We start from the raw sequence: 17,700 nt of genomic DNA on the forward strand, positions 1-17,700 counted from the left end.
CCTATTGCAGGATATCAGTTTTCATCCAGAGTCGTGTTAGAAATGGACTCAGCCCAGAAACTTATTCTATATCTGAAAATTCACACAGAAGAGTGGCCCAATCTTTATTGTGCATTTAGCAGAGAATTCAGGCACATATTCCTCCTCAGCTTACACTGCAAAATGATCTCAGGGACACTTAAACAAAAGAGGGGGAGACATGAGAGAGAAAAGAGAGAAATACAAACACATCTTTCATATTTCCATGATAAGCCTATGGCATTTGTCATCCCTTAGTTTATTTGAGGTAAGAGGAGCATTGTTGCAGAGATCAGAGGACCTCGTTCCTTTTATTTATCTTGTATATACATGCATTGCAGTCCATTGCCAGGAGAGTTAAACAGTTGAGGGTACATCTGAAAAGATTTACTGAAAGCCACCTTTGCTTCCTAGTAGCTCAGATGGTAAAGCATTCGCCCGCAATGCAGGAGATCAGGGTTCTGTTCCTGGGTCAGGAAGATCCTCTGGAACAAGAAATGACAACTCACTCCAGTATTCTTGCCTGGAGAATTTCATGGACAGAGGAGCCTAGTGGGCTACAGTCCCTGGGGTTTCAAGAGTCAGACACAACTGAGCAACTAACACACACACTACACACATTCTGCCTTATGCTTGAAATCTTCTAGACTATTTATAATATCTAATAGAATATAAATGCTATGTAAATATATGCCAGCATGTGGCAAATTAAAATTTTGCTTAATGGAACTTTCTGGAATGTTTTCCAATATTTTTGATCTGTAGTTGGTTGAACCCTCACATATGGAACTAGAGATATGGAGGGCCAGCTGTATGTACCACAATTTCTTTATCTACCCATCTATCAGTGGGCACTTAAGTTGTTTCCATATATTGACTATCGTGAAAACTTCTGCTATGCACATGAAGGTGCAGATATTGTTTTCATTAGTGTTTTTGTTTCTTCTGGTTTTGATTTATCATTGTATATAAAATCATATATGGATTATATGATAGTTTTAATTTTTAGGAACCTCTATAGAGGTTGCACTAATTTGCATTCCCACAAAACAGTACACATGGGTTCCCTTTTCTTCAAATTCATGTCATCACTTTTTTATTTCATATCTTTATGATAATAGCCATTCTGACAGATGAGAGGTGATACCATTGTGGTTCTGATTCACATTTCCTTAGTGATGGTTAACATCTTTTCATGTATCTGTTGGACAACAATATGTCAGTTAATAGACCAAAATCACTAAATGGGAATAAATCAGGAATGGTTATCAGAATATGCCCCATTCATAAAGCCTAAGGCTTGTCTCTTGAAAAAAAAAATTTTGATAAATGAACCTCATTCTCTCCCGGTCAATGAACGAGAGTGTCAGGAAGAATTGTGAACGACTTCTTACCCTTCCCCACCTCAGTAACTGTAAGTGAGTTTGTGGTTCCACATTTTCTGTTCCAAATGGTACTTATTTCTTAGCCATCCAGCACATTATCTCTCTCAATATAAAGGAGATATTCTTACATCTTCTTTTTTTTCTTACTTCTCATCACCAAGTAACTCTTCTGATATTTTTTCTCGTGGGAAAATTAACATGACTTGTAGACCTGGTTCCCAGGAGAAATCAATAAAACGCTGGTTACTAGGGACCTCAGAATATCAATGGATCCCCCAAACCTAGTGCTACTAATTAAGTATAATCTCACTGGGAAAAAAAAAACATATATTTTTGTCCTAGAGGTGATTATACTACAAAGCAGAAATCAAAATTATTGTGTTTCAACAAATGCATCCTAGAAAAGAAGAGGTAGGTCATAAAAATGTACCTAATACTGAACCATATCACAGCAATCTCATATTTCTCTAGCACTTTCTTTCTTTTCTCCATTTCCAATTATTCCCAATCCTTTTGACACCATTATTCACTAGATTATATTATGCCTGAAGTAGGGACCAATATTTATGATGGCTGTCTTTGGTGAGTTAGTATCTCAAGGCTCCTGCATCTTTCACCATATTCTTCGTCATCTTATAAGATGAAGTCCCCACATTTCCCATTGTGGAGACTGAATATGCCCATGTCTTGCCCATTCCATTCCCATCCATGCTTCAAACAGATTACTATTTGAAGTGCCCTCATATGAAAATGATTGGATTCAGTTAGTTCCCTCCATTTGGCATATTTGATAAACCCCCCAATGATATTAGTGATGAGTGGATCAAGAATTAAAGAGAGAATGATAAGAATGAACATGGCTTAATAGAACTTGCGTCCATTAGTTCTGTAAGTATTCTATAACCAGTGAGCTGAGGTGGTTAAGGGTAAAAATTAAAAGAAAAAAATAATGAATATGGTATATCAGTGAAGAACTGAGTTTTGAACAACTTTCCTTCTGTGTGTTCTCAATCTTAAGGTGGTTATAATTTCTCTTGGCTCCTTAGAGGAGAGGGAATTTTTAATCATGAAAGTCAGATTACCTACATTCCATCTGATTTTTTGCTTGAAAAAAATATTTTTAAAAGGTTTCCATGTTCTAAATGTTAGAGCCAAAATATCCAACAGAGATAGCAACCAACTTTTATGAGACTCTGCCTCCGGAGAAGTTCTGAGTCTTTAATGCTTTCTAAGAAAGCAAAACAGGACTTCCCTGGTGGCTCAGATGGAAGAAAGCAAAAGAAACAAATATTTTAAACTTGTTTGGATATACTCTTCCCTCTAAGCAAGAACTCAGTATTTCAGAATTAACTAGCTAAATGTTAGAACCAATTCCTGATAAGTTTTAAACAGATTAATCAGTACACATAGTGTATGTAAAGTTATAAGAAAGTTTGATTTCACTATGCAATATGCCTTTTTACCTTTTCTTTTTAGACATATTTCTTCACTCAATCTTATCTGTTTTGGAAAATATAAGGGACTATTGGAAAGAATAAAATTCAATTGACAAACAAAAGTGGGAGAGCTATTAGTGCTTTCCCACTGTTTTCAGTGTATGACTTATCTATTCCAAATAACGAACAAACCAGGATTCTATAGAATGTCACATATATTAACATTTCTCTAGAGAAGGAAGCATGTACATATCTGGTCCAAATCTGACATAGAACGTCCAGAGTTTTCTTCATGTACTTCCAGTAATTGTCATTCACCAACCAAGAAATGGTGGTTTAACCAAGGCTAATAAAACTATTGAACTCGTGCCAAAAATCATAATACTACTCTAACCACCACATATATGCATACTTCACTACTTCCATAAATCTCAGTGTTCTTTTTCATTTTCTTGGCCCTCTTTCTCCCCTGTTTCTCTCCTTTCATTTTCGTTTTTTATCACAAATATGTGGTCAGTTTAGAAAAATATAAAATACAGATATTTAAATTTTTAATATTAAAATTACCTGAAGTGTCATTATCCAAAGTTATCTTCTTGAGATGTTATTGTATATGCAAACATAATTTTGTAATGTATAATATTAATAGCACATCATATAAGACACTCATTTGTAACCACTTTTTGTCAATAATTTAGTGGGCATGACAAAAAAATAATTTTACATCATTTATAATGGCCATATTCATTTTGGTACCAATCTTATCAATTTCCTGTTTCTGTATGCCTTTTCATAGCTTCAGTTCGGTTCAGTTGTTCAGTCATGTCCAGCTCTTTGTGACCCCATGGACTGCAGCACTCCAGGCCTCCCTGTCCATCACTAACTCCTGGAGTTTACTCAAGCTCATGTCCATTGAGTCGGTGATGCCATACAACCATCTCACCCTCTGTAGCTCCCTTCTCCTGCCTTCAATCTTTCCCACCATCAGGGTCTTTCTTAATGAGTCAGTTCTTTGCATCAGGTGGCCAAAGTATTGGGAGTTTCAGTTTCAGCATAAGTCCTTCCAATGAATATTTAGGACTGATTTCCTTTAGGATGGACTGGTTGTATCTCCTTGTAGTCCAAAGGACTCTCAACAGTCTTCTCCAACACCACAGTTCAAAAGCATCATTTATTTGGCACTCAGCTTCCTTATAGTCCAACTCTTACATCCATACATGACTACTGGGAAAACCATAGCTTTGACTAGACAGACCTTTGTTGGCAAAGTAATGTCTCTGCTTTTTAATATGCTGTCTAGGTTGTTCATAATTTTTCTTCCAAGGAGCAAACGTCTTTTAATTTCATGGCTGCAGTCACCATCTTCAGTGATTTTGGAGCAAAAAAAAAAAAAAGAATCAGTCACTGTTTCCCCTGTTTCATAGCTTATCTCCTTTAATATACTTTTATTCTGTCTCTTTGTATTGGATAATGAATGGGTGTTATACATGATCTCATCAATGTTTACATTTGTAGTGATAATAGATACTTTCTATTAAAAATTTGTTGGTAGCAGTTTCATTCTCCTTCAGATAGCATTTTAGCAGAACTAAGCTTCAAATCGGAGAAGGCAATGGCAACCCACTCCAGTACTCTTGCCTGGAAAATCCCATGGACGGAGGAGCCTGGTAGGCTGCAGTCATGGGTTTGCTAAGAGTCGGACACGACTGAGCGACTTCACTTTCACTTTTCACTTTCATGCATTGGAGGAGGAAATGGCAACCCACTCCAGTGTTCTTGCCTGGAGAATCCCAGGGAGGGGGGACCCTGGTGGGCTGCCGTCTATGGGGTCGCACAGAGTCGGACAAAACTAAAGCGACTTAGCAGCAGCAGCAGCAGCAAGCTTCAAATACTTGAAAGACAAGCTGTTGTGACCTTCATGGTCTGCAGTTTTTTTTCATTTTCTTAGTGCATCATGACTAAATATTTTGTTTCAGTGAAGACATCATTGTTTCTCAGTTTCACATTTGAATTGCCAGTCACTACCGTCTGAGTCACCAGGGAAGACCAATCCTATAGCACAGCTCTCAAAGCACAAGATCTCTCTCAAGCTTAGCAAAGTACTCAATAGCTCTCTTTTGGGGTTTTTAGACACTCCTTCTTTGGAGTTTCCTTTGATTTAAACTGTATCTTAATTCTCCAAGTATTGTAAATTAGAGAAGTAAACCTGTTCATTTTATGCTACCATCTTAAGTGCAACATTCATGCCCTCATTTGTTGGAAACTTTTCTATGTGTGATTAACACTTGTGTGGACAAATGTGATTAAGAGTTTGAACACTTCAGATATGCTGATTATTCATGATATGGAAGATGTTATGCTAAAATATATATGAACAAGACTGAAGAAGCCAGAACTGGGCTTCCCTGGCAGATTAGACAGCAAAGAATCTGCCTGCAATACAGGACACCTAGGTTCAATGCCTGGGTTGGGAAGATTCTCTGGATGAGGGCATGACAACTCACTTCAGTATTCTTGCCTGGAGAATCCCCATGGACAGAGGAGTCTGGCGGGCTACAGTCCATAGGGTTGCAAAGAGTTGGACACAACTGAGCAACTAAGCTCAGCACAAGCTTGGTAAAGAAGCTCTCTCCTAGGAAAATGTTACTCTTTATTCCTAATTCCTCCATTTTACCTGCCATATTCCCATATGATTTCTTTCCTTGTCTTTATGGTCTAAATTTTATTATCTCTTTTCCCCTATTCAATTATCTTCCTTTAACCTGCCCCTCTCTGTATTTCTTCTCACTTCATATTTTGGCATTTACATGTTTTCCATATAATCATTGATGGATAAATAAGGTATTAATCTTTGGTACCCATATTTTTCAATTCTTTCTTATTTTCTACCTTCAGAATACTTCAGCTTCTTCTCTGATTGAGTCAATGGATGGAGTAAATGACTCTGTGGTATCTGAATTTGTACTAATCGGACTTTCAAATTCATGGAAAATGCATCTTTTTCTTTTTTGGTTCTTCTTTGTGTTCTACTTGGGAATTATCCTGGGAAACCTCTTCATTGTGTTCACAGTAATTATTGACTCTCATTTACACTCCCCCATGTACTTCCTGTTGGCCAATCTCTCCCTCCTTGATCTAGGTCTTTCCTCTACCACAGTACCCAAAATGATCTCTGATCTTTACACTAACTGCAAAATCATTTCTTTTCCAAAATGTATGACACAGATATTTTTCATTCATGTCATGGGTGGAGTTGAGATGGTGCTGCTCATAGCCATGGCATTTGACAGGTATACTGCAATCTGTAAGCCTCTCCACTACCTGACAATTATGAGCTCCAAAATGTGTGTTTCCTTTGTAGTGGTTGCCTGGATAGTGGGGATAATCCATGCTGTATCTCAGTTTGTTTTTGTCATAAACTTGCCTTTTTGTGGTCCCAATAAAGTAGACAGTTTTTACTGTGACTTTCCTCGGGTCATGAAACTTGCTTGTGTAGACACTTACAAGCTAGAGTTTGTAATCATTGCTAATAGTGGGTTTATATCCATGGCTACCTTCTTCTCTTTAATTATATCCTACATTTTCATTTTGGTCACTGTCTGGAAACGTTCTTCAGGAGACTTATCTAAAGCATTTTTCACACTGTCAGCTCACATCACTGTAGTAATTTTGTTTTTTATGCCATGTATGTTTCTCTATGTGTGGCCTTTCCCTACAACATCATTGGATAAGTATTTGTTTATTGTTGACTTTGCCATCACCCCTATCTTGAATCCTACCATTTATACATTGAGAAACAAAGACATGAGAATTGCCATGAGGAGACTGGGCAAACGGATTGTAGGTTCCAGTGGGATCTCATAATGAATGGAGCAGATCTAGAGTACATGATGCTTCAAGCTCACCAAAAACAGAGTCATGTGACTATCATCATTACTATGGTTAAGAATTACTATTTCGAATGATAGTTCAACAAAGATGCACCTGTAGAAATTGATTATCAAGTTAGAGTTGACTTTATTTTGACAATCACAAGGAATAAATTGACTTCCTCTACGTTCATGGAGAAAAGAGATGAGAAAAGAAAACTAAGCTGACCTCCACGTGTAAACTTAACATTCAAAACCATTTTCTGGTGCCATTTCCTAGGACTTGCTGGGTGTAATTACTCTCAATTATAAATAAATAACTCAAAAATTGACAAATATATCTCATAGTAAGCTAATAGATTAAGAATCTAAAATGTAGGTTTGGGTAAATTATAAATAAAGTATATACTTCTAATTTTCTATTTTAATTTTATTTTAATTAACAGTAAGAATAAAATCAACTGTTATTATTTATGTTTAGCCCTGAATTCAAGACTTGACTACACCCTGAGCTTTTTCAGTTTAGGATGCCATTTCAATTTTGTTTAGATTTCAGTGATTGCATGTACAGAATTTCTTTAACACTATCAATATTTTAGATGAATTTAGATCAAATATTTTTGCACTTTTTTTTCTGCTTCTCTGTTATCCTGAATGTGAAGACCTTCTAACATTCAACTAGCTCAGTTTATTCTTTTAAAAATATGTATAATTAATAGCTGCTTCACAGCATAATAATCACCCAAGAATGTGTATTTAGAGGTCCTGGTTTCCTTGAATATGGTTTCCTGGTCTGTCAAACCACCACCCCACCACCACCACAAGCACCACCCACCCCCTTCACCCCACGGCCCAATACAAGAGTTTATGTATCTGTGTTTGATAACCTTGGAATAATAGAAAGCCAAAAAGGTTGAGGCATAATCAATTTAATTGAGGATTTCTACATCTAGATTAAAGACTTCATTAAAGTTACAGGAATGTACAGTAACATCTCTGTCTCCTCTGTATAAATAAAACAATCTAATATGTCTTTTAAATTTTTTCTTTTTTTAATGTTTTTTTATTTTTTTTTAATTTTATTTTATTTAACTTTACAATATTGTATTGGTTTTGCCATATATCAAAATGAATCTGCCACAGGTATACATGTGTTCCCCATCCTGAACCCTCCTCCCTCCTCCCTCCGCATACCATCCCTCTGGGTCATCCCAGTGCACCAGCCCCAAGCATCCTTTTTTCTTATTCATCTGGACAGGAAATTCTTTTTAACTTAATTACTGCTGATAACTCCTTCCTTCAAATACTCCACTGGGCCTTTAAATCACTATAATCTCCTGGTTTACCTCCTACCTCTTGGGTAATATCTTCCCAGCATCTGTTTGCTGAATTTCCCTCATTTGTTCAACCAACAAACTTAGGGTTCCTCAGAATTGCATCTTTAGCCTGTTCTCACTTTATATTCTGTCCCTAGGTTGCATCCATTCCCATGGCTCCACCTCAAACCTCCTGTTCTTTCAAAGTCACAATAAACGGCTCAAACACTTGCCCAGTAGCTCAACCCAAAATCTGGGGTAATAATGAACTCCTCCCTCACTCTGATCCTCAATATTCAATAAATCAGCAAGTCTATTAATTCCACTTTATAAACATTTCTTATATACCTCCCCTTATTTTCTTCTACAATGTCACCATTCTTGTTGAAACCATCACATATTATTTTTTAGAATAGAATTTTAAGTCAACTATGTGGTCTTCATGCTTCAAATCTTATCCCATTATCTTCATTTCAGTAGAGAGGTTTTTAAAAATATAAATCTAACCATGTAGTTGTTTTGCTCAATGACTTTAACATAATTGTCATAGACCTTAAATTAAAACATTACCTCTCTTTCAAAGTTTATCAGGCCACCAGAGACCTGGTTCCCACCATGTCTCCTGCCCCTGAGAACAACATGCTCTTTCCCTTTAATTTCAGATTCAATTTGGTGGTTTTTTAAACTTGCCTGGAAACTTCAAACTCTTTTCTCTCTGATGCTTCACACTGATGAATCATTCTGTCTGAAACACTTGTCTTTCATGATTCACCTAGTAACATCTACTTATTCTTCACACCTCAGTTTCAGCAACACTTTACCAGGGAATAATTCCCAGGACCTGGGTTCAAGAACTCTCTTCTTATTGTGTATTGTTATAGCACTCCTTATTACCACTTCTGTAACATTAGTGACACTCCTGATTTCCTATTCAATGTAAGTTTTCCTCATTACACTTAACTTCCATGAGAAAAGGAGCTGTTTAATGCTGCCATCATATTTACTGCCAAACATCAGTATCAGTAGCAACAGTATATAGAACAATCAATAAACATTTGTCATTAAATACAGAGTGAGGTCAGAATGAGAAAAACAAAAATCCTATATAAACACATACATGTGGAATTTACTGAGCATGTCCCCGCCCATCAGACAAGACCCAGTTTCCCCCACAGTCAGTCTCTCCCATCAGGAAGATTCCATGAGCCTCTTATCCTCATCCCTCAGAGGGCAGACAGAATGAAACCCATAGTCACAGAAAACTAATCAAATTGATCACATGGGCCACAGCCTTGTCTAACTCAGTCAAGCGATGAGCCATGCCTCATTTGGGTGTAGGGCCACCCAAGATGGACAGGTGATGGTGGGGAGTTCTGACACAACATGGTCCACTGAAGAAAGGAATGGCAAACCATTTCAGTTTTCTTGCCTTGAGAACCCCATGAACAGTATGAAAAGGCAAAAAGATAGGACACTGAAAGATGAACTCCCAGGTAGGTAGGTTCCTGGAGAAGAGTGGAGAAATAACTCCAGAAAGAATGAAGAGAAGGAGCCAAAGCAGACACAATGACCAGTTGTGGATGTGACTGGTGCTGGAAGTAAAGTCTGATACTGTAAAGAGCAATACTGCATGGGACCCTGGGCCAGGTCTATGAATCAAGGTAAATTAGAAGTGGTCAAACATGGATGGAAAGAGTGAACATTGACATTTTAGGAATCAGTGAACTAAACTGGACTGGAATGGGTGAATTGAATTTAGATGACCATTGTATCTACTACTATGGGCAAGAATCCCTTAAAAGAAATGGAGTTACCATCATAGTCAACAGAGGAATCCAAAATGCAATACTTGGGTGCAATTTCAAAAACAACAGAATGATTTTTGTTTGTTTCCAAGGCAAACCATTCAATATCACAATAATACAAATCTATGCCCTGACCAGTAATGCTGAATAAGCTGAAGTTGAATGGTTCTATGAAGATCTACAAGACCTTTTAGAACTAACACACAAAAAAGATGTCCTTTTCATTATAGGGGACTGGAATGCAAAAGTAGGAAGTCAAGAGATACCTGAAGTAACAGGCAAATTTGACCTTGGAGTACAAAATGAAGAATGGCAACAAAGTTTTGCCAAGAGAATGCACTGGTCATAGCAAACACCCTCTTGCAACAACACAAGAGAAGACTCTACACATGGACATAACCAGATGGTCAATACCAAAATCAGATTGATTATATTCTTTGCAGCAAAACATGGAGAAGCTCTATACAGTGAGTCAAAATAAGACCAGGAGCTGACTGTTGCTCAGATCATGAACTTCTTATTACCAAATTCAGATTGAAATTTAAGAAAGTGGAGAAAACCCCTAAACCATTCAGTTCAGTTCAGTTTAGTCTCTCAGTCGGGTCCAACTTTTTGGGACCCCATGAATCGCAGCACGCCAGGCCTCCCTGTCCATCACCAACTCCTGGAGTTCACTCAAACTCATGTCCGTCGAGTCAGTGATGCCATCCAGCCATCTCATCTTCTGTCGCCCCCTTCTCCTCCTGCCCCCAATCCCTCCCAGCATCAGAGTCTTTTCCAATGAGTCAACTCTTCACATGAGGTGGCCAAAGTACTGGAGTTTCAGCTTTAGCATCAGTCCTTCCAATAAACACCCAGGACTAATCTCCTTTAAAATGGACTGGTTGGATCTCCTTGCAGTCCAAGGGACTCTCATGAATCTTCTCCAACACCACAGTTCAAAAGCATCAATTCTTCGGCACTCAGCTTTCTTCACAGTCCAACTCTCACATCCATACATGACTACTGGAAAAACCATAGCCTTGACTAGACAGACCTTTGTTGGCAAATTTATGTCTGTGCTTTTTAATATGGTATGAAGGTTGGTCATAACTTTCCTTCCAAGGAGTTAGTGTCTTTTAATTTCATGGCTTCAATCACCATCTGCAGTGATTTGGGAGCCCCAAAAAATAAATTCTGACACTGTTTCCACTGTTTTCCCATCTATTTCCATTCAGGCATGACCTAAATCAAATCCCTTATGATTATACAGTGGAAGTGAGAAATAGATTCAAGAGACTAGATCTGATATACAGAGTGCCTGATGAACTATGGACAGGGGTTCACGACATTGTACAGGAGACAGTAATCAAAATCATCCCCAAGAAAAAGAAATGCAAAAAGGCAAAATGGTTGTCTGAGAAGGGCTTACAGATAGCTGAGAGAAGAAGAGAAGCTAAAGGCAAAGGAGAAAAGGAAAGATATACCCATCTGAATGCAGAGTTCTGAAGGATAGCAAAGAGAAATACAAAAACCTTCTTCAGTGATCAATGCAAAGAAATAGAGAAAACAATAGAATGGGAAAGACTAGAGATTGCTTCAAGAAAATCAGATGCCAAGGGAACACTTGATGCAAAGATGGGCTCAATAAAGGACAGAAATTGTATGGACCTAAGAGAAGTAGAAGATATTAAGAAGAGGTGGCAAGTATACACAGAAGAACTGTACAAACAAACAAACAAACAAACAAACTTAATGACCCAGATAATCACTACGGTGAGATCAGTCACCTAGAGCCAGACATCCTGGAATGCAAAGTCAAGTGTGTTTTAGGAAGTATCACCATGAACAAAGCTAGTGGAGGTGATAGAATTCCAGCTGAGCTATTTCAAATCCTAAAAGATGATGCTGTGAAAGTGTTGCACTCATTAGGCAGTTTTCTGGCTTAAAACTCAACATTCAAAAACAAAGATCATGGCATCTGGTCCCATCACTCCATGGCAAATAGATGGAAAAACAATGGAAACAGTGAGAGACTTTATTTTCTTGGGCTCCTCAATCACGGCAGACGGTGATTGCAGCCTTGAAATTAAAGGATGCTTGCTCCTTGTAAGAAAACCTATGACCAACCTAGACAACATATTGAAAAACAGAGACATCACTTTGCCAACAAAAGTCCCTCTAGTCAAAGCTATGGTTTTGCTAGTTCATGTATGGATGTGAAAGTTGAACTACAAAGCAAGCTGAGTGCCAAAGAATTGATGTTTTGAACTGTGGTGTTGGAGAAGGCTTTTGAGAGTTCCTTGGACTGCAAGGAGATCAAATCCTAAAGCAAATCAGCCCCGAATATTCATTGGAAGGACTGATGCTGAAGCTGAAGCTCCAATACTTTGGCCACCTGATGCAAAAAATTGGCTCATTTGAAAAGACCCTGATGCTGGGAAAGATTGAAGGCAGGAGGAAAAGCTGACGACAGAGGATGAGATGGTTGGATGGTATCACTGACTCAGTGGACGTGAGTTTGAGCAAACTCTGAGAGTTGGTGATGGACAGGGAAGCCTGGCATGTTGCAGTCCATTGGGTCACAAAGAGTCGGACACACCTGGGCGACTGAAATGAACTGTGGAATCTAGACAAAATGGTACAAATGAACCTATTAGCAAAGCAGAAACAGAGACGCAGACATATAAAACAAATGTATGGACACCAAGGGGGCAAGGAGGGTGGGATGCATTGGGAGACTGGGAATGACATATATACATTACTATGTATAAAATAGATAAGTAATGAGAACCTACTGTATAGCAAAGGGAACTCAACTCAGTGCTCTGTGTTGATTCAAATAAGAAGGGAATCCAAAAAAGAGGGGATAAATGTATATGGATAGCTGATTCACTTCACTGTAAAGCAGAAACTAACACAACATTGTACAGCAACTATACTCCAAAAAATGTTTATTTAAAAAATAAAAATTAATTAACTAATAAACCCCAACAAAGAATAAAAATTAACATTGTGAATAATTTGTTGTATAGAAATTGTGATTTCTTTTTACTTTTGATCAAAGATCACACAGATTTAAAGAAATCCTCCCCTTTTTTTTCTACTTGTCTCTCCTTAATTAATTTTTTCTGCCTCTATCTCCTCAAGTAGAACTGAAATCTCCTGTGAAATATACCAGGGAGTTCTTTTTACAGGCTTTGTCCATTCAAATCTTGAGCCAATCTCAGCCTGTGAATCACTGGTCTCGGGCCTCTCTGATACTCTCAGGTCTCAAGAACTCTACATTAACAATTTCTGATCTTCTACTGGGACTGAGGTTTCTCCACTGCCAACTAACCTGTGTCGCATGTCCCAGGAGAGAACCTCACATAGCCCAGGAGATGCTCTGTGCCTAGCGGCCAGCTTCCTAGGACTCTATTTCTGCCTATATTCTCCCTCATTCATCTGAATATGCTGTTTTCCCTGGTACCCCAATCTCCTCACTTGGAACAAAAGGACAATCGTTCTACTGGCATGGTAGAATGATTTATGGAGTTCTATACTGCTCACAGAGCTTCTCTGGTGGCTCAGATGGTAAAGAATCTGCTTGCAATGTGAGAGACCTGGGTTCGATCCCTGGGTTGGGAAGATCGCCTGGAGGAGGACATGGTAATCCACTCCAGTATTCTTGCCTGGAGAATCCCCATGGACAGAGCACCTATTACAGACAACTCAAAATAACTCCCTACATTTTTTTCTCTTCAGACATTGATCCAACAAACCCAAAATTTACTTGTATCCAGTCAAGTCAGGAAAAATAAAGTTCAAAACCATTTAAGACCTTCATCCCCAGTAGTCCGAAGTTTATGAGCACAAGTAGAGTCTCAGGTAAACATCTGCCATAATTAAAAACAGGAAAAGTATTATGAATTATGAAAATTATCTTTACCTATCAAGGGTTTAGATTTATTTCTTCAAGTCTGGTACTATGAATATCTTGTTTCTCAGGATATGTTTTCACACCTTCATCTCAGTCACTCAAAGCAAGATCATCCACCATAAAGAGGGATTTTTATTATACAATCCAATATGTTATGTCAAAATCTTCCTGTAAAACAGATTCACTTTGCTGTACACCTGAAACTAATACAACATTGTAACTCAACTATATTCCAATAATATTTTTTTGAAAAAAACCTTCCTTCTTTCCCTCTGTTTCATCACCAGAAAAATTTTTCAATATTTCTCTCTTGGGGAAACCAATGTGACTCAAAGATTTAGTCCCCAAGAGAATCTAATAATGGGCTGAGTATTAGCCATCTTTGCTGCAGCAGCGAGTCACTCTCTTATGCAGCTAATTAGGTTATTTCTCACGGAGAATCTTATATATAGCTTTATCTTTGAGTGGGGTGGGAGTGCTTTTTACAAATATAAAAGAGTACACTCTCTGACTTTCTCTTCTTCTAAAAATATACACCCTGTGACTGAACAGGCAAGTAAGAAAGACACTTTTAAATTACAAAACCATCCCTGTCATGGTTGCTTCCCTCTCCGCATAACCCTCGACCTTCCTTCAATTTCCATTCCCCTGTAAAATATTGTGTCAGTTTTCTCTTTTGAAATCTATTTGTCCTTTCATCCTATACCATCTCTTTCCTATCATCAAATTTCAATCATTGAATTGCATTGTCTTCTAAAATTAATTACACACACACACATATACCTTCTGATATTTTTATCTTCTTAACGTGAAAAATTTTCAAGATTCACGTTTCTGGCTTTTGTGCTTTCCAATTCATTTTAAACTTCGTTTTCCAATGTGCAAAACAGAGTTCCGGACTCACGTATTCCTATACTATTTAAGGATCAAATTCTGTTTTAAAACAAAAGGAAATCTCAGTCCTCAGCCTCCAGGATTCTAGTGTGATTCCCTCTCCTTCACTATTACTTTCCTCTGAATTTGAAGGCTTCAACCAATGCCTAGACTGAGAGCATATGCTCAGATTCAAAGAAGATTCTGGTGTTGTGCCAGAGGACAGTACAGAGGAGATGCTGGCTGAAAATTCTGAAAGAGAACTGTTCAAGGACTGGCCAAGTTGTTTGAAGAAATAGGAGAGGGGATAAGGAAGAGCAATACCCAATGGGGAAAAAAATAGTCTTTCAGAAAGGGACGGCTCATTTTATTTTAAATGGAAAGAGAACTCAGGGATGAATAGGACTCTTCCAATTTGGTGTGATACTATTAAATATAAACAGTCTAGCTTTTTAATGACTTTTCCTACAAGCAGGTGTAGATCGTGAGTGAGGAAGGTCATTGGACTGAGTTAGGCTGACTTCTAGTGCTGGCTCTGTGAATGTATTCCTGCAAATACACTGGGCATTTAACCTCACTGGGTTGTTTTCCATCTGTAGAATGAAATAACTGGGCAATATAATCTCAAAGTTCTTTCCTACTTCTATAAAAATGTATCATTCTAATAATCTTTTTTGTTTAAAGATTTGTCTCTCCAGGCATTGGATAACTGATAAATTTTAAATATCCAATAGGAGAGATGGCAAGTTCTAAGGGGACTTGGCTTTTGAAGAACTCCTGGGAACTTCACACAGTCACCAGTGTTTCCTAAGAAGGCAGAGAAACCAAGTATGTGGTCTTTTTCTCCAAACAAGCACTCTCAGGTCATCAGGACTTCTTGAATAATGATACACATTAATTCTAGATGTTTATAACAGAATGGGTGGGCCCTTCTTCATTTATCTTAAATACTCATGATTATATATATATATATATACACATATCTCATTAGGTTATATATATGTGTATATGTGTATGTATATGTATATGTATATATATATATATATATACATACATATCTCATTAGGAAGCACAAGCTTGTGGAGAAGGTGTTGTTAACTTCAATTTCTCTCTATATTTGTGAGGACTTCTATTTTGTTTACTTGGGCAATTTAGTGATAATTTCTGGACAATTTATTCTTCAAATACTCCTTGAGCTTTTTCTATGTGCCAGCCTGTTTTAGTCAAGAGACACAGTGTTGGACAAAGCAGAAAGTGTACCTACGTAATGAACTTTAATTTTTACATTTTACAAAAAGCTATAAATATTGGAAATAAGGAAAGCAAAATACTGACTGGAAGTTAAAGGGGTGTTTTTAATCAGTTACTTCCTAATGTTTTAGAGGTGACCTGTCAGCTGAACCACCATGCCAAAACTATACCCACTCCATACTGTCAAACCCCTCTGCCACATCCATTATTTATTTGCTTAATGTCTTAACTTTTCTTCATATCAGTGACTATTTTCCCTAAAATTTTATTATTACTTTCCATCCTTTCAGGCAAAATGTACTAAAATAGTGAATGGAAATGCAGATAAAGCTCACACTCTTAGGTGTTCATAATGTATTGATGTGTGTTGATGTAAACAATGACAGGCAATTAAGCAAAGATGTGCAACATTGCACCAATGTCTCTTTTAATCATCATTTTATCCTCTTTATTTGTCCCAGATTTTATTTATTCCATCCCCTGTTTTCATTTAATTCTTCACTCCCTTTCTATTTTCATTCTTCCTCTTTCTTTAGATCTTCTTTCCTGCCTGTTCCCTAGACATGTTACTGACTGACTTCACCACACTACTATGCTTATAGCGCCATGTTTTATATTGTAATTATACCAAACCCACTCCAGCATTCTTGCCTGGAGGATCCCAGGAACAGTGGAGCCTGTTGGGCTGCTGTCTATGCGGTCACACAGAGTCGGACACGACTGACGCGACTTAGCAGCAGCAGCAGCATAATTAAAGATTATCAATAAATTTAATTACACTTTTAAATGGACTCTTATAGTCTTTAGGCTAATAGACTCAAAGAGTATTGGATTTTTCTCTTTGTGAGTGAGTGAGCTCGCTCTGTCGTGTCTGACTCTTTGCGACCTATGGACTGCAGCCCACCAGGCTCCTCCATCCATGGGATTTTCCAGGCAAGAGTACTGGAGTGGGTTGCCATTTCCTTCTCCAGTTTAAAAAACTTAATTATCACTCACACTCCAAGACAAGCACCATTTCAGCAGTACTAAGCTAATACAGGTGGAAATTTTCAAATACAACAAATCAGTTTAGAGAAAACTTCAATTGTTTTTATAAGATGAAACATCCACTTTCATGATGATGGAGACTTGAAGAATTGAGTTTATATGTTTAATGTTAGCTTTATAGGATAAAATCATTGATCATAAGCAGTCAACATGATTCTTAAGCTTCAGCTTCATTACTCTAAGATAGTGACTTGAATGATGAGATCAGGAAATCAACACCTTCTGCTCAGCAGAATAGAGGGTATTGCCATGAAATCTTCTAGGGATGACTTTCTGAACTCTATAATGCTCCCCAGGTTCAATTCCACTCCCCAAATTCTTTGCCCTTACGCCCCTGTGACCTGGGTGATTTAAATATGGATATGAAGTCCATTGATAACTGAATGAATAAATTTCAAATGGTTATCATAGTTTTCAGAGAAAATGCTAGGAAGGGTTTTTAGAACATCTAGGTGAGAGAAGGTAGAAGACAATAGAAAAATTAATCAAGAGGCAACAGAAACAATAGTATATTGCTGAAATAGGAAGTTAATCAAACCTTTCCTATTTCCACCATCAAAATCCAGATCCATCAGGACACTATACTTATTTAGCTACATTCTGCCCTAGTACTATCATCTATTAATCAATTCTGACAGCTTATGAAAATGTCTAATTGGATGAGAGAAGTATTAAAGTCCTTGACTTCTCCAGCTCATCTTCTAATAATTACAAATTATTCTTTGTTTTTGAACCTTCTTAATAAATCATCCTTTAGCTCTCTATGCTCTTGGATGTTTTTATCAAAAAATCTAATATA

The 17,700-nt window shown here is 37.5% G+C and overlaps 1 protein-coding gene across 1 annotated transcript; it reads left to right on the forward strand.

Moving 5' to 3' along the window:
• Positions 1-5,764: 5,764 nt before the first annotated feature.
• Positions 5,765-6,703, forward strand: LOC109564314 (olfactory receptor 4F15-like). Its single transcript, XM_019967798.1, has one exon. The coding sequence runs from the start codon at positions 5,765-5,767 to the stop codon at positions 6,701-6,703; it is 939 nt and encodes a 312-aa protein (XP_019823357.1).
• The last annotated feature ends 10,997 nt before the right edge of the window (positions 6,704-17,700 follow it).

The sequence above is a fragment of the Bos indicus genome, chromosome 10 (assembly GCF_029378745.1).
Source record: "Bos indicus isolate NIAB-ARS_2022 breed Sahiwal x Tharparkar chromosome 10, NIAB-ARS_B.indTharparkar_mat_pri_1.0, whole genome shotgun sequence".
In the NCBI taxonomy this organism is placed as follows: domain Eukaryota; kingdom Metazoa; phylum Chordata; class Mammalia; order Artiodactyla; family Bovidae; genus Bos; species Bos indicus.

What these genes read in the sequence shown, in the direction of transcription:
- LOC109564314 (XM_019967798.1), top strand. Translation starts at nt 5,765, where the DNA reads ATGGATGGAGTAAATGACTCTGTGGTATCTGAATTTGTACTAATCGGA.